General features: G+C 33.1%; 1 protein-coding gene across 1 annotated transcript; it reads right to left on the bottom strand.

The window, feature by feature from the left end:
• Nucleotides 1-5273: 5273 nt before the first annotated feature.
• Nucleotides 5274-17410, bottom strand: LOC128999180 (uncharacterized). The gene is made up of 5 exons (XM_054425581.1): nucleotides 17300-17410; nucleotides 10488-10988; nucleotides 9233-9366; nucleotides 6575-6641; nucleotides 5274-5348 (listed from the first exon to the last, which is right to left on the bottom strand). The coding sequence occupies exons 1-5, from the start codon at nucleotides 17300-17302 to the stop codon at nucleotides 5340-5342; spliced, it is 714 nt and encodes a 237-aa protein (XP_054281556.1). The 5' UTR covers nucleotides 17303-17410; the 3' UTR covers nucleotides 5274-5339.
• Between the last annotated feature and the right edge of the window lie 8160 nt (nucleotides 17411-25570).

The raw sequence follows: 25570 nt of genomic DNA on the forward strand, positions 1-25570 counted from the left end.
AAGAAAGCCCTATGAACTGGTCATATTTCAATAGCCTAGAAAGGTTGTCAGAAAGTTGTTGTGTTTAAGATTGGTTACTAAGAATTTTATCAAGTGCATTTAGCTGCTTAATATTTAGATTCCTTGGGGCAAAACAGTATTAGGGGTCTTAATTCCAAAACTTTAATCAAATCCGAGGATTTTGGGATTGGTCTTGGCCAATCATGGGATTTTATTATTTTAGCAATTTCAAATTAGTGTGGAGTCTCCTAATTTTTTCAACTGGCCTTACAAATTTGACACTGCACACCTTGCTGTCTTAAGAAAAAAACAAAAAAAAATACCACGCAGAACTTTCATCATTGTCTTTCTTATACATTTTGATTAGTCATTCAGGAATATAAGGAAAAGAAACATTCACAAAAGAAAACACAAGCAACCACACTCACATGTAAATGTCACTCTTCACTCTACAGTAAACCCGCACAGCTGTATACTTTGACTTCTGGGTTGAAATAAAACACAAATATTGCTTTTCAGTTCAAAAAACCAAAACATAAGGGTAAAAAAATAACAGGAAAACCTAGCTGCAGCAGTAAAAAGTGTATATAGGCATCAATAAATACGAAATAGCAATTAAATTTAAGATTGAATTGACAAATTATATCACTAATAAAAAAAAAATCCCCAATCTCCTTTACTGGCCAGCACTACACTACATGTTTCTTAGTTATGCCAGGCATGTAAATTATTTATTACTGTTAATTTAGAAATACTACAATTATAAAAAAAATAAAAAAATAAAAAAAACTAGAACAGGTCAAACTGCAAAAAAGGTCAAATAGAACCACTGTTGGTTAACAGAGTGAAAAGTAATCCATCCATTTGTGAAATAAAAACTAGGCAGTTACCACCCATTTCAACAGAATTCTTGTATCTTACCCCACACTGACAACCACGGGAAGAAAAATAAAATGAAATCAAAAGAAAACCTGTGTTGAGATGCAATAATTTTGTTGAATATTAATAATTAGAATCAGGCCTGCAGTTCGCATGTGATGTACTATGGACCCGAGAGATAATTGGGCCCCTCTCCACTTACTTACATTGTGGGGGAACTTTCCTCTTCTTAGTTCCCCCAACAAACCTAAAACATCTTGCGCCCCTGGGCCTGGTCCCATTTACAAAAGCCCCTATCCGAATAAGTCATTAGAAAGATTCTATGTTGCTATTTTCTACTTATATTCAAACCAAAGCCTATTTCTTTATTGTTTGTATTAGAAAAATTCTGAGAACATTATTTTATTTATTAAAATGTACATATTTTATTTTAATGATAACTTATCATTATATTGAAGATTCCCCAAATTCTTATTCGACATTTGAGAAAGACTCTTAGACATGTTATGTAACCAAGTGAAATAAGTGTCCATGAGTGAAAATTTTTAAACGTACGTTTTCAGGAAAAGCACTTTAAAAATTTTTTGTTCCGTTTTTTGAAACTTTTATTTTTTTTTATTTCATTAACATTTGAAGTTTTATAAAATGTCCATGGTAACACAATATCTTTGGTGATTTTTTATTAATAGAGCATCTTTGATGAAAAAACACAAAATTTTGTCACGGACATAAAACTGAATAGGTACCTATTAAAAATAGTTAATATTATTTTTATAACTATGTTATGCTATAAATTAAATTACTTTTAGGGCCATTATACAATAACCAGTTCACTAAGCTTTTGGTATATTTGGTCTTTCTAGAAAAAAATAATACCCCCACCGCAGCAAACCTGCAGACTTAGCGAATTTCCATTTGCCTCATTGGATTTATACTAAAATGTCTCCTTAAATATATCACATTTATTCCCTATTTAAATAGAATTAGTTTAACGAGTACTTAGGTTTGCTGCAACAGGGAGGGTAAAAAAGTGTTTTTTAATGTAAAATGTTAATAGGTACTGTAGTTTAGTTATTTGATCAAAATATGTTCATAAATAAGCAAACTACAACAGTTGACTTATTCTCCATAAGAATAACATGGGAATTTTAAAATTAAAATTTTTTTGAATTTTCGCCATAACCCTTAGGCGCATAGTAACGCTTCAATATACTAAAGTATTAGTTTCTTTAAGCTCTACATAATGGTTTGCAAAGTAATTGTGAAATTTTGTGTTTTTAGGGTCAAAAATGGGAAAAACCTATTTTACCCCATAAAACCCCCCATAAACCCCCGTTCCCATAGTCCGATCATGCTGGTTCGCGAACTCATTCAAGTTTATCCTTTACACCCTTAAACCAAATTTCATCAAAATCGGACAAAAATTACTCAAGTTATCGCGTTCACGGACACATATATATATATATATCTATATATGTATATATTTATATACATATATAAAAATTTTAACGAATGGTGTTTTTGGCCTCTGGGGACATCAAAATGAAAAAGTAAATCGGTCCCGGGTCTAGGTCTTACCATGCCACCTACGGTAATAGCTTACTTCCCTATAGGGAAATTCGCTAAAAAACTCAAAAAATTGGAAAAAGCTTTGAGTTTGCAATAAAATCTTTTTAAGTTTGTATAACTCCGAAAAAACTTATCTGAGACCCGAAATATCGTTAAGTTTTTATAGAAGTGTGCTTCTTTGGTGTATAGAACATTGAAATCACACCCATGAAATTCTTTTATTACAAAAAAAGTCTTATGAACAATCTGTGGGGCTGGCCCTGTGGATAGCTGTCTACTTCTTTTTATAAACTATAAAATTATGACCGTAGTAAATTTGTATATTTTTTACATACTCCTCTACACTTAAGCCACTCTTCATCAATTCACTTGTAGAGAGAGTATACACTCTTACAATACAAGAGGCAAATCCAATCTAGATATCCCTGCCCATAGATTGGCCAAAACAGATAACTGCCATAAAATAAATTGCATACGTTTTTTAATAAATTAGGTCTGGCAGTAAAACAGGTTCCTTTTAATAGGTTTAAGTCTAAAATGTTTGAGTGGATCATCCAAAATCCATATTACTGTATAACAGAGTATTTAGTTTCTGATGTTAATATTAATTTTTAATTTAGAACCCACTGATTTTTATAGCTTTAGTTTTTATTTCTATTGTTGACTATGTCTATTCCTTGTAAAAGGTCAATGACAATAAAGCTCTTGATTCTTGAATTATGATTTTTTAATTTTTGAAATTTTTGTGATAGAAATAAACGTGATGGTCAGGGACAAGCGGTACAGTCTGGAATAATCTAAATCTTTCTAAACAATCCTTCAATTATACAGTTAGTTATAATAAAAATATGTGTTTCAATTGAACTAAACTGTTCAATTTACAATAATATTTAAGTTATTGTCACGACCAAACACAGTATAATCCATAAGGCTGGAATGGTCGTGAAAAAACCCGCGATGGTCGTGAAACTTTGGTCGTGACATTACGTGTTATTTGGCTCTGTTCTGGCAGTAGCCCTGCACCTCAAGTTCGAGGATATAAAGCGGACTTCTAGGTTAATCTAGCAATTTAAAAATCTTATAAACAAAAATTAACACCATGTCTACTTCATCAAATGACTACATACGGTCATGGACACACCAAAATTACAAAAAACACAAACTTGCCTTTATTAATCTTGTAATTCCTCTTTTCAACTCGAAACGACCGGCACTAAATCCTGACGTACACCCCAAACTAGTCTCTAAAACCAACTGACTCCATCGACGCCAGGCTTGCCACTGTCATGCTCCAAAGTTGCAAATTTTTCCCTATTGGTCGTCAAATCGAGGGACAGACCTATTTAGCCATGGTAGTCAGTTTACAATGAAAACAAAATTATCATATGCTCCTTTTTCGTAAGTTTAATAACTATTAATGTAATCATTTCGACATGAATAATTATTCTAAAAACAGCATGAAAGTTGCAAAATGTACCCTAGGGAGTTTCGAGACTTTAAAAATACGAAAAAAAATACCTAGAACCTATTTAAAGCCAAATAATTGTGTGTGACATGTTGCCCCCGTCCCAAAAATATTTAAAAACAATGATAAACTACATATTCAGTATCTATGAAGTAAAAGGCCAGGGATATAAAAACGTACGTTTCAAAATTTTCACTCCCATACCTGTCTTCAGATCAAAATACAGTATTGTTGCCAATAATTGTACAAATTGTAATCTTCTTGTGTCTATCTTTTGTAAATCAACTTTTAAAGGAGACTAATAATATTATTAGCTATTTAGAAGAACATGGAAATATATGGGAATGTGAAGAAAATGAATTGACAAACAATTATAAAAACATATTTAATACAAAGTCAAAACTAACAACAAACAAAAGTACTGTAATGTGTTAATGAAATAGCATAATTCATTACAGGTACTATAATTCACTTTTTAAACTAATTAATATATTAGATTATGCTAAGCTGCAAAATAAGAAAATTTCTTTACAAACAAGAAAATTTGTTTCTAAGAAACTTTTGTTACAAATAACCTATGAGAACAAATACTTTGCCCTAATCAACTCGAGATTAGAGTACATTCCCATATTGGGTAGAAACTTACAATACCTTTTTCGTAGATTAAAGACCACACAAAACTTCTTTGTGGGTAACATGAACACAAAACTTCTTTTTGGGTAACATAAAAACAAAACTTCTTCGTGGATAACATAAAAACAAAACTTCTTTGTGGGTAAAATGAACAAAAAAACTTCTTTGTGTATAACATAAAAACAAAACTACTTTGTGGATAAAATGAAAACAAAGCTTTTTTGTGGATAACATAAACACAAAACTTCTTTGTGGGTAAAATGAACTCAAAACTTCTTTGTGGGAAAAATGAACACAAAACTTCTTTGTGGGAAACATAGTTACAAAACTTCTTTGTGGGTAACATAAAAACGAAACTTCTTTGTGGGTAAAATGAACTCCTTTATGAACAATAATCTGAAACCACCTAAAGAAATAAAACATTTTTTGTCGCTCTTTTTAATACTTAAGGGAAAAATATCACAACCATTTACTGCTTTGAATCAAGAACTGATTGAATTTAAGGTGTATTTGTGAAGCAATGATAATTTAGCTCTCCTCTAAGACAAGATTAAAATTTAAATATTTTGTAAACAAAGCAAAGTGTTCGACTGTTATTTAGGTTGACTACGCTCAGTGCCAGATTTACCTCTAGGAAACTAAATACATTTTTTTTTTTATTAAAAAACAAATTGCGGGTAATGATGGTGATCACGGGAGATGTTCCACCAATGGGGCGGGAACCACACTCAAGTTCAAGTTCTATGGGGCACAAGTACCGTACCTAAAATCCGTAACTGACTATGCTTCAGATTTATTTTTTCTGGAAAAGAAAACATTATTAGTGTTAGTTATTTCTTTGCGTCTGTTAACACAGAGTGTATATTATAGGTGTCAGACAGAATAGATTTTTTTTTATAATTCACATTAATTTTATGCGTTTTAAAACCTACAACTGTTATTTGGTAATGAATGAATAAAACTTCAACACTACATTCTATTCGTGTCAATTGCAGTAAACAAACAGTTCCAGTGTTTTAATTTGGGAAACCTGTTTGAAAGTATTTAGAAAATGTGAAATGGTGGTGCTAGGTATAAAAATGCCAAATATCTTGTTTGTTTTTTTTTTGTTTTTTTTTTTTGTAACATGTATGAACAAATTGTTTTCAACAGAACAAATAGCAAGTGGAACATAAAAATATATTATTGGTAATACGAAAACACCTTTGTAATTAGTCAAAATTTCAATATTATGCACAATAATTTAAAATATGGCACATATTTGGAATACTAAAATAAATGTATGTAATACATATATGTATATGTATGTATACATATGTATGAGTCTATGTGGACGGGCAAATGCAAGGTTAAAAGAGGCCGCCAACCTCTTAAAAAAAAAAAAAAAAAAAAAATTAAAGTAGGCCTACTTGGTAAGTTTATAGACAATGGTGGTCCTAGACCTAAATTCTGGGGGTGGTTGCCAGAGGGCCTGAAGGGTAAGGAATACCATCCAAAGAAATGTTTGAAAATGATGTGCGTCTTAGGCCTAAATGAACAATTTTAAAGCTATTTTGAGACATCCTCAGATAAATCAACCTAGTTTAATGAACAAGCTTTTTAGATTATTATTTAAGGTTCAAAAAATCTTAAAAAAAAAAACATGACAAATTTGAAGTTTTTGTATTATTGAGACTTGTGGAATTCCATTATCACATTGCTTTAAAAACTAAGGAATACCACGAAAAATGCAATACATTCAGTTTAAAATAAAGAATTAATAAAAATTAAATTGAATTGATTTTTATGTATTTCTCTCACATAAAGGTACCATCTATTCCCCCAAGCATTATTGATCTGCGAAAATACCTTTTCAACTGATGTGTTGATGTGCAATAAACTTAATTTAAAGTTCTCCTTTAACATATACTGTATAATAGTTTATCTGTAAAAAAAGATTTTAAGGGGGTCATGACCGCCTTGACCCCCCCTCTCCCTGGGACCGCCCTTGTTCATAGATAGTTTTCTGAAATAAGTCTAAAAGCTTACCTTCAAACTCAGAAGGAATTGTTCAAGGGCCTCGTCGTAGTCATCCTCACTATCTTGATCTTGATCTCTAAGAAAAATGCAGACACAAATGTAGTTTTATTAATATAACAGGAGATGAGTATAAGCCCCTTAGTTTGGAAAAGGGTCTCATGGCTAGACCAACACAGGAACGTTGTAGTTGTGAGCAGCTGAAATGTACTGTGTCTTTAGACACAGCCTACCACGGTGACAGGCTAAAGGCAGCCTATGTAAATCTGTCAGTTGAAAAACTCTCAGAGTTAGCGAGCAGCAATTTTATGTTGTATAGTCCTAGGCTAGGGTGAAGGACACCGAGTGGGCCCAACATCTTGCAGCAGCAGGAATGAATGGATCATGGCACAAACTCACAACCATGATTCAAGATAAATCCTCCCCCTTCCAGTTGCCTGGAAAGGAAGAAGATCCCAACCACTCGGAGGAGAGGATTCCTCCGACAGAAGTAAAAGATGAAATTACACACTATACAGGTCACATTAGTGAATCAAAAGGATGCAGAAGTTCCACCCATTTGGAGTAGACTCACAAAGTGAATACAGAGAATGCCGAATATACACGATCTCAGAACCAGACCAATCAGATGACATGCTTAGAATTCACACAACATGTTATCATGGTTACCCATTACACAACCACAGGCTTGTTTTAGGCCTACAGTATGTTGTTTCATTGTCCTCCCGTCCTTGTCAATGAAATATACTACTATTGTGATGTAGCAGGCAGCTGCATAAATAAAAGTCAAAATCCAACTAGGGCATATATGCAGCCATGCCTGTGCTTTGGGCTATCAATCAATATTTGGTAAAAAAATACCCAAAATTAAATATATTGGTCCAAATACATAAAGCAAAAAAATTGGTTTTCTTGCTTCCGACATAAGACATAACTTCCACCTGATTCCATGTTGCCATATAGAACTTATAGAACAGGAGTAAGAAATTCTGATTTTGACACAATCTTTATTTAATTGGGCTTAGTATACGGTATAGAAGATTTTGTTTTTGTATCTAAAATTTAGGTCAATCAAATATTTTACTCTGGACACATGTTTTGAATAGAATCTTCTTTTTAATAAGCCAAACTAAACAAAATTGATGCCCTGATGGCGGGATAGCGGGTTGATCCGTATGAGCTACTGCAATGACGTACTTTTTGCTCTTGTCGGTCGCCTGACATTGAATTGTCTATTCATCAATACTCAGCAATTTACTTACACTGGATTAATGATTAAGTAGTCATTTTTTAATGAGCAAATGGAGTTTCATGAGCATTTACGCAAGCAGTACATGGCTGGGTGTTTAAACCCTTTTAAATTCATCTTAAATCCATATTGTAACAAAATGGCACTAAAATCAGGGTTTCCAGGTAAAATTTTAAAATTCATAGTTTCGTCTTTGGCCACCCTGAATGCAACCCATTGGTACAACTAGGACAATTAATGGTGCTACTAAATTGCTTACAAAATAGTGCATTTGATGGGAAAATATTATTATCGTCACATGTGTTTGTACTTTGAATAATTAATATATATGTGTGTGTTACTAAGCCTGCACACAAGTGTATTTTCTACATTTTGCCATACTTGTATATTCCTGATTTACCATTGCAGTGTAGGAAAGGAAAAAAAAACTATTGCAGGAGAACTTAGATGTGGTAGTTAAAAATATTTTTTTAAAACTGTGATGGCTAGGACATCATCCATCCCTATAATAATAATGCCATTTTGTGTGATGAATAGTCTAAGTGTGAATGGAAGCTTAATTTTATTTTACATTTTGGACATGATGTGAAAGCATAATACCCCCGCCGCAGCAAACCTGCCGACTAAGCAAATTTCCATTTGTCTGAATTGATTTTCAATCAAATCTTTTTAAATAACATTAGGTTTAACGATTACCTAGGTTTGCTGCTACAAGGAAACTAATAAAGCGAGTTGTTTTGTAAAATATTAATAGCTTAGTATAAAATAAATAAATTAGCCAAGTATGATCCAAATATATTAATAAACAAGCAAAATACAACATTTAACAATACTAATAAACACTATATAAATACTAATAAGAGGTTTAAGACCCGGTCCTACGTGAGCGACAGGAGAAAAACATTTAAAGCATCTAAATAAGAATAACTTAACACGGGAATTTTAAATTTACAATTTTCTTAATGTTCTCCGTTACCAATAACCGTACAAAAACACTTTGATATACTACATTATTTGTTTTTTTAAGCTCTTGAAAAAGGTCTAGAAAGAAATTGGGACATTTTTTTGTTTTGAGTGTCAAAAATGAGAAAAACCATTTACTTACCCAATAAAAGCCCCCGTAAAACCCTGTTTCCATGGTCCGATCATGCTGGTTCCCGAACTGATTCAAGTTTATTCTGCCTTACACCTTAAGACCAAATTTGATCAAAATCAAACAAAAATTACTCAAGTTATCGCGTTCACGGATGTATATATATATATACACATATATAAAAAATTGAACAAATGGTGTTTTTGGCCTCTGGGGACATCAAAATGAAAAAGTAAATCGGTCCCAGGCCTAGGTCTTACCGTGCCGCCTATGGTAATAGCTACTTCCCCTATAGGGAAATTCACTAAAAAAGAAAGTTGTATGTTACCTAATCAAACTTGCTAAAAAAACTTCATTCTCCAGAAATTCTTCTTCTTCCTCAGTGAGGGGAATACCATCAGGACCGTACAGTATCGCCTGATCGTATTGATCATCAGGTAGGTATTGTTGGTTCTCATCATCCTGAAATACAAGATATAAAATAAAATTAATTATCCTCTTTGGACAAACAACCAATAACTAGTGAAGAGGTGAAGAATTTAAAGCTTTGAACTGATATCATATGGAAGTTTAAAACGAGGTTTGGAGTAACCAAGAACCAATAGCAATAACCAATAACCAAAACAAAGAGATTTAAGACCCGGTCCTACGTGAGCGACAGGAGAAAAACATTTAAAGCATCTAAATTCAAAATTAGCTATAGATCTAGAAACAACGCATTTAATTTCATTAATATACTATCTAACAAGAACCCACATAGGCCTACAATTGAAAAATATAACAAAATCTGGAATATACAAAATTAAATGTCTAAATTATCCCAAATTCTACATTAGTCAGAGTGGAAGAGCATTGTCATGCAGATTCAAAGGAGATATCCAAGCCGTAAAATCAAACAATCAAACATGCCAACATTCAATGTACCTACGCAGAACATATATTAAAAAACAATCATAATTATAGCAAATTAAAAGAATGTGTTGAAATTCTAAATTATGAAAAAAAAAGGGGGAAAATGGATATAAAAGAACTGCTAATCCATCTACACTCAAAAGAACACGGTGACCAAATTCTCCATGTAATGTAAAATCAAAAACAAAATCCAATTCATGAAAAAATCAGACAAATCAGGCAAGAATCTTATATATTCACATAAAAAATACACCTAACCATTTAGGCCCTAATCAAAATTTACTATAAATTCAAAACATATGTTATTAACTATTTATTTATATTTTGTTTACATACTTTTAACAACTAATACTGTGATCATGGCCTTGGTGCCGAAATATGTATAAGTTTAATACAAATGAATTTCAGGGTACTCTGCTTTTTATTATTTCACTTAATTATATATAAATATATGACATTTTGAACGAATAGTGTTTTTGGCCTCTGGGGACATCAAAATAAAGTAAAACGGTCCCGGGCCTAGGTCTTACCAAACCACCTACACTAATAGCTACTTCCCTATAGGGAAATTCACTAAAACGAGTGATTTAAGTACTTTATCATTAAGGTCTAATCCAAAACAAAGACTCTGAATTAAAATCGACCTATGGAGAAATTTACCAATTACTTACAAAGTGGTCGGTGGTGGGTTGGAAGACGGGCTGTTTGCTGTCAGTGGTGTGGACAGGCTGTTTGCTGTCAGTGGTGTGGACGGGCTGTTTGCTGTCAGTGGTGTGGACGGGCTGTTTGCTGTCAGTGGTGTGGACGGGCTGTTTGCTGTCAGTGGTGTGGACGGGCTGTTTGCTGTCAGTGGTGTGGACGGGCTGTTTGCTGTCAGTGGTGTGGTCGGGCTGTTTGCTGTCAGTGGTGTGGACGGGCTGTTTGCTGTCAGTGGTGTGGACGGGCTGTTTGCTGTCAGTGGTGTGGACGGGCTGTTTGCTGTCAGTGGTGTGGACGGGCTGTTTGCTGTCAGTGGTGTGGACGGGCTGTTTGCTGTCAGTGGTGTGGACGGGCTGTTTGCTGTCAGTGGTGTGGACGGGCTGTTTACTGTCAGTGGTGTGGTCGGGCTGTTTGCTCTCAGTGGTGTGACCGGGCTGTTTGCTGTCAGTGGTGTGGACAGGGTTAATGTCATCCTGAAACGAAAGAAAATAGTTTACTAAAATACCGTTTTTATTTGATCAAAACTATACACAGTTACTTGGCTTATGATACCTAAAGAAAATGTTTTCTTGCTGCTACGTAGGCCTATTTTCAATGCAAGAATTGTGGCTGGCGCTAAAGTACTGTAGTTATTTTGGGTTCATAGACCAAAAGGATTTTGCTATTCTTGAGAATGTTCAGCTCTTTTATTATTTTTGTTAATATTAGGCTAATGCAGTAGAACAAAATTTGTTCACCAATGTTGAAGAAAGTTGTAGTATAACATCCAATTATGTCATTTTGGCATTCGAGAAACATTGTTATTGATGGAATGCTTATTGATGGAATATATATTTTAAAATATTCCTATTTTATAAAACGAAGATCGCGGTTAGTTAGTGTTATCGTAGCTGCGTTTTCACCATGGTATGGGTTCATTCAAGATGTGTGTGTCACTCAATCTAGTCCAGTATAATCAAAGGAACAATACAAAAATGATGTAAGGACAGTACCTTAAACCAAACCTGTGTGACATACATTTCCTGGGGGGAAATAGTAGTCACAATTTTTACCAATAATAAATAAAAAAATGTTTACCAAGTTTGTATTGCTACAATGCATTGTACAATGGCTAGGTGAAAATTCAGGCTTTACGAAAGGGAAACTCTAGGCTTAAAGCCTAAGTTGTCTATGTTCACAGCTAAAATACAATATTTTGTTAAAACTTTTATAACATTTAGAAGTTGTGTGTTCATAAGATAAGTTGAGCAGATGTTTAACATAAGTAGGTCACAACTCACAAGACCTAAAAATTGTTCGGAGGTTGTAGGGGGACCATACGTTATTGCTATATCCTCAAATTTTTTCAATGTCGATGAAATTTTTAGTAGTTTTGTGCACACGATACTTAATTTCCGTAGTGGAGTGAAAATTTAAAAACGTACGTTTTCAAGAAAAGCACTTTATAATAATTTTTTTCTCTTTCTCTAAATGTTTTTTATTATTTTTATTTCATTGCCATTTGAAGTTTCATAAAATGTCTATGGTAACGCAATATCTTTGGTGTTTTTTTATTAATACAGCATCTTAGACGGAAAAACACAAAATTCTGTGACGACCATAACGAACTTAAAAATGAATATTAAAAATAGTTAAATGGTATTTTTATAAATATGTTTTGCTGTAAATAGATTTAGTTTTAGGGCCATTTTGCAATAAACAGCTCAAAAGCTTTTGGTATATTTGGTATTTCTAAAAAAAATCCAAAAACAAACAAAAAATTTTAAAAAGCAGAAAAAATCTCTCTACGTTTGTATAGCTCCAAACAAACCTTCCCGATGTATGAAAAACCTTTATGTTTCTAAAGAGGCACCCTTCTTGTGTGTATAAAACATTGAAATATGATGATATATCAATTTTTGAATTTTTCATGATCCAAATCATCAACGTTGTGGTCAGGGACAAGTGTTACGGTCTGGAATTGGTGATTAACGAGAATCACTATAGGGTTTATTTAGGGTTTCCTTCCATTACTCTGATTATTATAATATTTCACAAGACTTGATAAACCATAATTAATTTGTTTAATGTAATAGTTTTACACATAACTCCTATACACTATAAGCTTAACTTATATGAGGCAATAAAGATACCTGTCTAATGTAAAAATAGTTCAAAATCTATTTTTTTACATCTTTCAGTTAGTTGTACTTTTATAAGAAAATTGTGTGTTGCAATTAAACTAAACTGTGCAATTTACAATGATATTACAATTTATTTTCACGACCATAACATAGTACAATTGATAAAGCTATTTTGGTCGTGAAAAAACCCGTGATGGTCGTGATGTCCTGGTCGTGAAATCATGTATTATTCCTCTGTTCTGGTGGCAGCCATACACCTAACATGTTTGAGGAGGCAAAGTGTATTTCTAGGTTAATCTAGCAATTGAAATATCTTATAAACAAAAATTAACACCATGTCTACTTCATAAAATTACTACGTACGGTCATGGACACACCAAAATTACAAAAAACACAAACTTGCCTTTATTAATCTTTTAATTCCTCCTTTCAACTCGAAACGACCGGCACTACAATCCTGACGTACACCCCGAACTAGTCTCTAAAACCAACTGACTCCATCGACGCCAGGCTTGTCACTGTCGTGCTCCAAAGTTGCAAATTTTTGCCTATTGGTCGTCAAATCGAGGGACAGACCTATTTAGTCATGGCAGTCAGTTTGCAATGGAAACAAAATTATTATATGCTCCTTTTTTGTAAGTTTAATAAATATTGATGACATAAAAATATGGCTTTATATATTTTGGCATGAACAATTAGTCTAAAAACAGCGTGAAAGTTGAAAAATGTACCTACCCTAGGGACACCTGATGGTCGTGAATTTCGAGACTTTAAAAGTACAAAAAAAATACCTAGAACCTACTTAAAACCAAATAAGTTCAATATTTGTAACATGTTGCCCCCTTCCCGAAAAATATTAAAACACATAATGTACTATAAATACAGTATCTACGAAGTAAAAGGCCAGGGAAATTAAAACGTACGTTTCAAAATTTTCACTCAGTGCTTATTTAGGGTAGAAGGGGGGAATTGGGTATGAACTTTTTTGAAATGTTTAAAAAAATACATGCCTTATATTAGAAAGAATGAAAAAATCTGTAGTGATAGCTAGTTATGTTTTATAAACCTTAAATTTATTTTAGGTTGTTATCTTGAAATTGAAACGAGTAAAAAAATAATTTGTTCACCCCTCACGTTTTTCAATTTTTAAAGTGCCTATCAAACTTGGCCCGAGTAACCTTGGAAACACTATAAAAATTTCAGTTACTGCAAAATATTTACTTTTATCTCATAAGAGCAAAGTATACATACTAATATTAATTTTCTGAAGTTTAGGAATTTTTAAATCGACTTTTAAGTGTATATTTTAGGGGTTGAAAATGTTAGTCCCCAATTGCCCCCTCATGGGAAAATGGGTACTATATTTTTTTGCCTGATAACAATACATCTGTTTTTTTTTTGTTTTTTTTTTTTAGTTAGAATATGCTTTTAGGGGGTAGTTAAGAATTGCTTTAGGTTGGTATGACTTCTGTGCATTGAATATTAAAGAAATTATGGCTTAGTACCCAATTCCCCCGTCACATCGGCTTAGAGGCAGAAGACCATAAGTAGTGATGTGGGCCGGGTAAATACCCAGTGGGTAGGTAAATATAAATTGGGTATTTACCTGGGTATTTACCCCAGGCCTGGGTAAATACCCAAAAACCGGGTATTTATAATTTTTATTAAAGTTAGAGAAGATTGAGATTTTTTTTTTCAATTATTACCCTGTAAGGATAGTAAAATTATGATAAAATGTGTTGAACAAAATTTCATATAGTCACTACTAGCATTTTACTTCTGGGTACAATCGCCATAAATACCCAGGTCTGAGCATAAAGCATAATTGGCATAAATACCCTGGTCCCATGGTTGCACTGGTCCTGACTACTTATGATTTTTTAATTTCTATGCTAGATAGAAACGATTTATTTTATTGAAAGTGAAGAAAAATAATTTGTAAAGTAATAATTATTATTTAGAAAGACAAGGAAAATTTAACCTAGTAGTGGCAACTTAAGAAAATAATTAAAATTCAATCTGTAGGATGGCAGGATTTAATAATATTTTTGTTCTAGACATTTTGTTGGTAGGCCTCTCAATGGTATCAAAATAAAAAAAACTAAAACTTGTGATACAAAACATTTGAATTTATAGCACAATAAATCTTTCAACAATTCCTGGATATTTATAAATCAAAATAATTTTTTTATGTTATAAATAATTTTATAATTTTTTTTATTGGTTTAATTGGTTATAAATTTATAAAATGATAAAAATTGAAATAGCCACAGCCTTTTTTTAATATACTATTTTTTAGTAAGTTAAATATAACTGATGTTACTCGATTTAAGACACAAAACCCCATGCTTATTTAGAAACTTTATGTATTATTAAAAAAAAGTGCTAAATCATTAAATAAAAGGAAGCCTACTATAGCAAAGCTTTAAGTTACTGTAAAAGGTGTTATAGACTATCCTAATTAATCATGTAATTATAACAATAATATATTAAGGGGTAAATATAAATGAATTTCAATCGATTTCATAAATACCCAAAATACCCGGGTATTTATGGATTTTGGGTACTTACCCGGGTAAATACCCAGGGTATTTACCCCGAGTTTTAAATACCCGGGTATTTTACATCACTAACCATAAGACAGTAAAAAACTATTTAACAAATTAGGTTTGGAATTAGTTTTGAAGCAAAAACCATATTTTTATGGACTTTGAACAAGTAGCCTAAAGTAACTTATTAAAAGGATTAATTTATTTAAGTGTGTCTGGTGATTAACAGTTTAACTTTGTTTAAAAGCGCAGAAATGGGCACTTTTTTTCAAAGTTTTGTCTTCTTATAACTTTTTTTTTTAATAAGTTAGAATAATCCAACTTGTTTTATGTTTAAGTATGTCTAAGAAGCTACAATTAATACAATTTTTACAACCCTAGGTTATAAGGATTTATTACAAAGAAATATCTTTGAAAAACTGTAAAGTTTTCAAAAATTAACTTTAACGCTCTATAAAATTGTCAAAAATAATGATAAGAGACTAAAACTTGTCTTAAAATGCTTATTTGTGTTTTCTTAATAACACCCATTTTCCCAGAATTTTTAATAGGTCATTTTAATGTATAATAGGTGTAGTACCCAATTCCCCCCTTGGGTATGAAAAAAATATATATATTTTTTTTAATAGAACAAAACAACTTGCAGGTCTGAAAATAAGTGAAAATATGTCTATTGGAAGCCTTTAAATGAAGGCATAAAAGTTGTAAAGTGATTCAATTTGTTTTAGCCTACAAAGTACATTTTACAAAACCTAGTACCCAATTCCCCCCTTCTACCCTACAATTTAGTCTAGACTATCTTTGTTCAATTTGATATTTCCAACCCTCAATATTTTGTCTTCTAAAGCTACTGTTATTGTCTAGTGACGCATAGTGCTTCAAGGCAACCCCTACAAAATAATATCCTCTAGGCTCCTGTGCAAACCTCGAACCCTTCCGATTCTAATGTTTGTCTTATCATCTACTATAACACGCCACTAACAGAGCATATCCTGTAAAGCAAACTCAGAAATGTCTAACAACCAAACGGGAAATGTGCATTTCAATAGATTCCATGTCCTGCCAATTAGTTCCACGCGCCAAATTCAATTTTTACCCTCGAGAGTAGGCCTACTTAAAAACTTAGCTCTCCAGCCATTTTGGCAGAAATTTCCTCAAAGATCAGAATTTTGAAATGAGGCCACATCATTGCATCGTTAAGATCTAACTCAATAGGCTAGATCCAGGCACAGTCACATATATCTCCATTGTGTTTAGCAACTAAGTTATCACTAAAGATTGAGCCCACTATGCACCGCTTGGCACTTAGCAACTTTTTCAATTTTAGTTAGCCTATTATTTGTTATTATTATATTATTATTATTTATTAGGCTAACTATAATTGACTAAACTGTCTAGATTGTTTTTACATTTAGGTTTTTACATGCAAGGGAGGCTTTTCTACGACCATGAATATACCTTACTGGAAGAGCACATTCCTTTAACTTGATTTCATGATCACCTAAATACATCCAACAGCAGACATCTAGGCTAGCCTGAATATTCTTCAAGAATACAATGAGGAGATTGAGAACATACATTTAAGTTAAGCCCGTGTTTTATTTTACCCCTCCCCCCTTTACCACTATGCCTACCACCCTTCAATGTTTTGGGCGACATGTTTTCCTACTTACTCTCATCGCAGGTTCTCTGTGGAATTGTACCCCTCTAGACAAGCCTATGTAGGCCTAGGCTAAGTACTTCATCTTTGTGTTGATCATCAGGTGAACATTTAACTGACTTTTAAAGCATTTACAGGCATTATAACTTAAATCTCTAAGCCTTGGCTGGTGAAAGAGGTTAGACTAGCAAATGATTTCATTTGATTTGAACAATGACTGAAAGTTGTACATCTGTCATCTACCCTAATTTATCATCAAACACTATCTTAGCATCAAAATATAAGCATCTGAAAGCTTAAAACTTAAGTTAGAGGTTAACTGTAAGAAAGGACCATGAGGTCCTAAGTTCGCCTCAATAAAGAAGGATTTTCATTTCATTTCATTAAAACTAACTTAAGTTAACTTTCATTATTAATCCTTAAATTTGAATGAGAGTGTCGATAGAACTTACCATAATTGTTTAAGCTAGATGCACAGACCTATCAGTTATGTAGAGGAAGTAGACGAGAACTTTACTAGAAGTTCGACTGAAATGAATTGTTGAAGTGTCAAAGTGTTGAAGTTGAACTGTGTTGGTGTTTTAGTTGGTGAACTGTTGCTTGAACGGGAACAGTGGGAATGCCGGTGCGACACACGGGAGGGACTAAGGCTAACATATCTTGTAGGGTTAGCGTTCGCCGCTAGAACCGCTAAGGTGGCTAAGTTGAAAAAATTAATAACTTTTTAATTATAAAATATTGTTTTAAAATTATAAAATAAATTTTTAGTTTTTAAAATAAAACTGTCATAACATAACCTAACCAACCAGTGATAATATAAAAACTGTATAAGATAAAAATCTAATTAATGATTACTTATAATTTTTAATTAATTATTAAATTAATTTTAAAATTTAGTATTATAAAATTAAACTGTCATAACCTAACCTAACCAACCAAACTTGCTGATATAAAAATTTTTTGACAAAAATTTAATGTTACCAGCGGGATTCAAACCCGGAACCTCTTGAACACCAAATCGATACGCTACGATCTATGCCACGAACGCCGCTGAAAACTCTTGTTTCGTTACGGTAATCGTGTTGCCTCAAGAGTAGACATTAGCCACCAGAGATATGACGTCACTACACCTTTAGCCTTAGTCCCTCCCGTGTGCCCATTCCGTGGGAATGCATCCTGGGAGTAAGAAAACAATATTCCAGACCAGTCTCTTGTTTCGGATGCAGTATGGCCAACATTTGAAAACTTTCCCTATAAGAGATTACGTTTTTGTTATAAAAACTCATTGCCAAATATAATCAGCTGGTGTCCGGTAAAAACTCATTACAGCACAGTAGAATAAATAGTTGCCGTTGGAATAAATAAATAAATAAGTAGACAGTAGTAGTTATTAGTTTCGTGATGTTTCAGCCTAAGGAGCCGTAACCCCACCGCCACCGTACTGAGGCTGTTCTAGGACCACGTCCTCTTCAGCCTGCACTAGTACCATAGATAAAACATACTCCTTTAGTAGATTTCTCATCCTTAGGCCGGTATTACACTATCATAGTTCTATGACATATTATATTATCAAATATATGATAATATGTTCTCTCAAGGAGAACATATTGTCATAGTTCAAAACCATTATAATAGTTGGTACATTACACTGTAATAATTTTCATCAAAGACATATGATAATAGATATATGTCATAGAACTATGATAGTGTAATACGGGCCTTATGGAACAGCTGAAGACAATTTTATTGTTAGTTCTGTACGGTTTATGTAGAGGTCGTGTCTTGTTTACAATTTGTTTCCCGTTATTACAGCCATTTAAAACCTCGTTTAACCAAATAATACGATTTAATCATAAACAATAACTTGTCCCCTAGTTATATAACCAAACAGTAAAGCACAAATCAAGAAATTAACCCTAAAATAATAGAAACGAAGTTTCGTCGACACTAGCGCCTTTGTTTCACGTACATGAACTAGACACGAAAAACGTGCTTCAAAATTTACAATGGGATGAGAAGTCTACTTGTGTTGGTTAGTCTATGATAAAACATACTCCTTGAGGAGTATGTTTTATCTATGCTAGTACGTATTGAAACCCCATTTGATTAAACCAAAACCGGTGGCAAACAGCTGTTTTTTGGACTAAATCCTTGCGTAGAAAGTTTGTTAAACCAGTGTAGTAAGGCGAAATAGTATACTGTATTACTTTACTAGTCCTGAAAATAGGTGTTTACTGGAGGAGTGAAGTCGTTCCCGTGCGAGACGAAGTCGAGTGCGGGATTACCATACGAGTCCGGTAAACACATTTTGGATGAGTGAGCTACGATATTTTACGCCATATAACTCTAAGCTAACTTAACAATAAAATACCCCTGCCCCAGAAAACCTGCAGTCTGCAGACTAAGTGAATTTCCATTTACCTGGTTGATTTCTACTAAAATATTCCCTGAAGATTGTCAGATTTATTTCCTAATTAAATAACATTAATTTTCCTACCTACAGGGAATGTATTGAGGTGTGATTTTGATTGAAATGTTGATAGCTTAATATCAAACAAACAAAATTGCCCAATTTGATTCAAATATGTCCAACACCCTGACAAAATGTACCTAACCTAGGGACACCTGATGGTCGTGAATTTCGAGACTTTAAAAATACGAAACAAATACCTAGAACCTACTTAAAACCAAATAAGTTAAATATTTGTAAAAACTATAACAATACAAATACAGTAGCTGTTTTATTCTCGTAATTAGGGTAAATGATTAATATGTTATTATAAGTACATTGTTTGGACAAGCAAACTACAACAGTTTATTCCTCCATAAGAAAAACATGGAAATTTCAAATTTAAAGTTTTTTTATTACCTCCATAACCGGTAGGCGTACAACAACGCTTCAATATACAAAATTATTCCTTTTTCAAGCTCTACAAATTGGTCTGAAAAGAAACTGTAAAATTTTATGATTTTAGAGTCAAAAACGAGAAAACCCAATTTTTACCCCATAAAGCCCCCCATAAACCCCGTTCACATGGTACGATCATGCTGGTTTGCAAACTCGTTCGAACAAACGTACGTTTACACGTTTGTACCAAATTTCATCAAAATCGATTCATTTTTGCTCCAGTTATCACGCTAACGGACATATACAGTATATCCTTTTATCCTATATCGTGATTTTTGATGGTACATCAAAAATGATGTACTCATAGTACGTATAGGCTATATATATATATATAAATTTGAACGGAGGGTGTTTGTTCCCCGGGTCTAGGTCTTACCACGAGACCTACGGTAATAGCTTCTTCCCTATATGGGAAATTCGCTAAAACCTATGTACAAATCATTATATGTATATACCTACTGACTAAAGCACTAACAATCAACCTTTAAGTTTTTTTAATAACCACTCATTGGCAAAATTTGGCAAACTGTAATGAGTTTTTCCCGGACACCAGTTGATTGTATTTAATATAATCAGCTGGTGTCTGGTAAACACTCATACAACCCCATTTGATTAAGCTGGCGGCAATCAGCTGTTTTATAAACTAAATCCTTACATGGGAAGTTCGTGAAAACAGTGTAGCGGGGCCGGGGCGTAATTTATTTTACTTTACCTACGACCATTTTTTAAACCAGCCTTTTCAATTCAGTTCTTAGAATTGAAAATATTCACTTTACAGTATTGTTTACTTACTTTACAGAATTGTTTGTTACTTTTTACGCCACACTATACACTATTTTGACGATCTTCCCATGCAAGGATTTAGTCCAGAAAACAGCTGTTTGCCGCCAGCCTTACCAAATGGGGTTTCATTACGTACTACACTTTACTGTAATGAGTTTTTACCGGACACCAAACAGCTGATTATACTGTATTTGGCAATGAATGGTTATAAACAAAAACATAACCTCTAATATGACTAGTGATTGTTTTTTAGTCCTTTAGTCGGTGGTAGTGGTAATATATAAGGATTTGTACAGATTTAGTAGTATGGCGTAAAATATCGTACGCCACTCGTCAAAAATGTTTTACCGGACTCGTATAACCACCACACTCGTGCGGTAAACACTTATTTTCAGGAATAGTAACGTAATATTACTATTACAGTACAACTTTGGACCAATGAGGTCCAAGAATTGAGAGAAAAAAAAGTAAAACTGTAAAACTTCGAACGTCAAATTATCAGCGGTTGAGTATTTATTTGATTGAACGATGAGTGAATAGCTGGGACTAAGTCGTTGCATCACAATCAGTGGTAATGAGATGTTATCACAAAAACATAATTCTCTTAGACGTTATGAGTAGTTATGACCAACTTAAGTAGTTATGAGACGTTATGCGTAATAATTTGGTTGAGCAGTATCAATATTTCAAATACAAAAACAATCACCTTCAAAACAAGCTTTTAAAATTTTTTTCTAGCGTTTGCCGGTTTTGAGAAAAAGTTTATTTACAAAAGTTACAACAAAAACTTTTTGGGTAGAGTAAAAATTCTGAAACTACACAGATTAATTCATTATACAGGGTGATTGATATAAGTGTGCCAGCCGTTTTATTCAAAAACTATAAGAGATATCAAAAAAAGTTAAATGGTAAGTGCCTTGGACTTTTTATTTAAAAAATTGTAGTAAAGTCGAAAAAATTATTTTAGCCGCCATTTTTCCAATATGGCCGCCAACTTTGATTTTTCTTATGGAACACCCTGTATTTTATGATGTATTCTGGTAGAAAATGTGATTTTAAGACGATTTTATTCTTGTGATTTTTTTCATAAACCTAACCGTTTCAAAGATAATAATGGTTAAAGTTTTGAAATTTTTGCATGAGAAAGAGTTTCGATACAGGCCTAAGCAAGCAAGCCAGCTGTTTTATTCGAAAACCATTCAAAATTTCACAACTTAAACCATTATTATCTTTGAAACGGTTAGGTTTATGAAAAAAATCACAAGAATAAAATCGTCTTAAAATTACATTTTCTACCAGAATACATCATAAAATACAGGGTGTTCCATAAGAAAAATCAAAGTTGGCGGCCATATTGGAAAAATGGCGGCTAAAATAATTTTTTCGACTTTACTACAATTTTTTAAATAAAAAGTCCAAGGCACTTACCATTTAACTTTTTTTGATATCTCTTATGGTTTTCGAATAAAACGGCTGGCACACTTATATCAATCACCCTGTATATGTGTCTATATTGTATTAAAGTTTGATAAAGTTCTGACGTTTAGTTTACATTGTGCGAATTTTCAAAGTCATAAGATGGTTTTTGATACTCTAAAAACAGGGAGTTTTTACCTTCCGACTGTCATAAAAAATTTCCTAAACGAGCTAAAAAAAAATTTGTTCTCACAGGAATACGTAGAATTAAACAACGAAAATTTATGTGTACTAGGTGTTTTTCTAAGTTAGTTTGGTTACTTTTCTGTAGAGCTCCAAACTCGAATGTCTAAACTTTTTTCCCCGACGGTCGTAGGTATAAATGTAGTGTACGCAACTCGCGTAAGCCTTTACGACACTCATGAAGTTTTAAAGACACTCGCCCGTAAACTACTATTTTATTTTATTGTTATGATTTGCAATTTACATACCTAACCTAAGGAAACTGATGTGGACGTTGAAATAATTGCTGTGTTAAGAAAACGGGTGTTATGAATTGGCGGAATTTTGTAAAGATATTAGCATTATTTTACCGAATTTCTCTATAGGGAAGTAGTTATTACCGTAGGTCTCATAGTAAAACCTACACCCGGGACCTACATACTTTTTAGTTTTAAGGCCCCAGATAAAAACGATATCAAAATATGATATTTTGCAGTGTTGCCACTTTTAGGGTAATTACCCTTTTTATGTTTACTAGTCCTAGGGTAAAGTAAGGGTACTGGTAGATTTAGGGCAATTTTAGGGTAAAACAATAAGTTAGCGTAACAATAAATAAACGGTATCAGCATTCTGACACATACTTTCTCCCATAAGTTTGTCAACAACCTTTATCATGTGTAAGTAGTGAGAGTAAATATACGCAAATGGGATTTGTACAATTTTGTTCAGAATTTAAAGGACTATAACATGCTAAATTTTTATCAAAATCGTTCGGGCCATTTTTGAGACATAATTAAAAAAAAATCTCGGCAAGGATGCTGGATAAGGGTGAACCCATGGACAATCCGTCATTCTGTTAAAATATGTCATCTTCAAATTTAAAATAGTTCTGTTGAAGTACAGATCTGGTCAAATTAATTAGCTCATCAATTGTAGCATTGTTAAGAGAGGAATTATTACACAGGTTACCTTTCAGTATTTTCAATGTTTCGTCAACTGGGATGTTCGTGTATAGATTTGCCACATCAAAAGAAACTACTGTATCAAGTAATTGCCTTTCAACTGTGTATTGGCAATATTATTGACTCAGTCGGCGCTGTTTTTTCATACTATTGTTATTTTCATAAAATTTACTACAAATTGATACCACGCATTTCTTGGAAATACCCAAAAAGGCAGCCAAAAGTTGCATACAAAAAAATGTGAAAACCCCTGTTTTTAATGTATTTTTTATGGAACGGTAACCCATAAAATATGTACACACGATTAGACCTACATTTATTCAAACGAGGTTGCGAACCAGCATGATCCGACTATGGGAACGGAATCTTTAGGCATTAATTTTGTTTACCTCCCAAAACTTCAAATCCAGAGTTTCTAGTTGAGGGAATTTTAAGACGATGAACGGGATTACAACGGGATATTTCGCTATGTTGCTAATCCTATAAACTAAAATCGTGCTAACCGTCACTTATCTATACATTGATTGGAGCGATTGAAGCTCTTAGGCCCAGAACCTTCTACAGCTTCCACGGCGATATGTAAACAGCTTTGTCCGAAGGAGGGTGATCCCTCTAGAATGTTCTACGGCAAGCTTATGTAAGGGACCGTCTTCCGGCACACGGCAGTTGAGTCAAGTCGAGTCCGAGGATCATCGCAGCGACTGCCCACCGGTGTGAGTGACCAGTACTAGTGACAGTGTAGTGACAGTGTAGTGTCAGTGTAGTGACAGAGATAGAGATAATTGATCCTGTACAGGTTAGCTGTAAGTAAAGCATTGTAAATTAGAATAGGCTTTAGTTAGGTTAGGTAGGGTTAGTTAGGTGTTAGGTAATTGTAATTATTGTAAATAAAGAATATTAGTGTAAATAAAATAGCTATTATAAAATCGCAAAGTTTTTATTGTAAAGAACCTGCCAAGCCCGCAACAATTGGTGTCAGAAAGCGGCATTATTTTGGCGATTTTAATTGTAAAATATCGAGTTTTATTTTAGTTGTATTAGATATTAGTAAAGAATCAAGGATTTTGTTACATATTAGTAATCTTTGTCGTAAATTTGTTTACAGAAAAATTAATTTATTGCTATTGTTGAACTTGTATCATCTTAAAAATAATAATTTATTGTAAAATTGTTTTATTGTTTTCATAAAAATGTCTTTCAAAGGTGTAAAACTTGTTGAATTAAAAGTAGCTGATCTTAGGAGAGAATTAGAAGAACGAGATCTAGATATTAGTGGAACTAAATCAGCCCTTCAGGCACGCCTTTAACAAGCTTTAACTGATGCAGGTGAAGACCCAGATAACGTTTTGTTTGAAACATATGATATTAATAAAATGCTTAAAAACTTAGAGTCAAAAATGTCCGAAAATAGCAAAACATTAGAGTCAATGTCAGAAAATAGCAAAACTTTAGAGTCAAAAATGTTAGAAACCAGTAAAACGTTAGAAAATATAGAAGCTAATATTTATTTATTTATTTATTTTATTTCCAAACGGCATAGCCACTTTACAATGAAAAAACATTCACAACTTGAAATTACAGGAAACAAAATAGTAAAAGTTGTACAAATAGTGAACAATAACAATAGTAGTAACAATATCAATAGTAACAAAAATATTAACAATACAAATATTTACAATTTATAAATAGAAAGTTCGATGGCAACAAGTAGTGCATGAGCGAGATCAAAGAAGAGTGTGAAGTTATTTTACAATAAATATTAACATTGACAAAAATGCAGGAACAAACATAAATATCAGTTTTACAAATTTTACATATATCAGAGACAAGATGAACAAATGCTGGTGAAAATCTGTGTCTGGAAGTAGGCTTAGTTACGCACACACAGTACAGTAGGGTCTAGTTTACGCTCGTACAGGTTCAAGGAGTGAAGATTTCCGTAGCACATCTTCTGATATGAGAAATTGTGTCACAGAACAGGTCACAGTCCGGAGCAACACGGTTTCCAAGCCTGGCAAGACGAGCTAGTGGGCTGTGGAAGTCGAAAGACGTGTTGTAGTGTCTTCGGGCGAAGAGTTCCCAGTCCTAGTGCCAGACGGTACTTTGAAGTCAATTTTTGACAGGAGGTCCGGACAAAATAGAAGACCTCTGATTATTTTCAGTAGGAGCATGAATGATTGAGGCAAAAATGTCAGAAAATAACAAAAACTTAGAAGTGTGTACATTGAGTCAAAAATGTCAAATGTAGAATCAAAAATGCTGAACAAATTAGATGAATATTCGACCAAAGTTGATGGTTTGGAAAGTAGAATGAATGAAATGGATGAAAAATTTAATTGTTCAGAAAAAAATCTAGAAGGTAGGTTAGTTGATAAGCTTAGGCAGAATATGGCTGCATCGGGGAGCTTCACACCTGCGTCATCGGCTAGCAC

This window comes from Macrosteles quadrilineatus, unplaced genomic scaffold, assembly GCF_028750875.1.
Source record: "Macrosteles quadrilineatus isolate MER2022 unplaced genomic scaffold, UCM_ALF_1.0 Scaffold_7__1_contigs__length_78375512, whole genome shotgun sequence".
NCBI lineage: Eukaryota > Metazoa > Arthropoda > Insecta > Hemiptera > Cicadellidae > Macrosteles > Macrosteles quadrilineatus.

What these genes read in the sequence shown, in the direction of transcription:
- LOC128999180 (XM_054425581.1), bottom strand. An exon ending in AACCCACCACCGACCACTTT is followed by an intron (nt 9,367 to 10,487) that starts GTAAGTAATTGG and finishes CTTGTATTTCAG; the next exon opens with GATGATGAGAACCAACAATA. An exon ending in TTTTTAGCAAGTTTGATTAG is followed by an intron (nt 6,642 to 9,232) that starts GTAACATACAAC and finishes CATTTTTCTTAG; the next exon opens with AGATCAAGATCAAGATAGTG.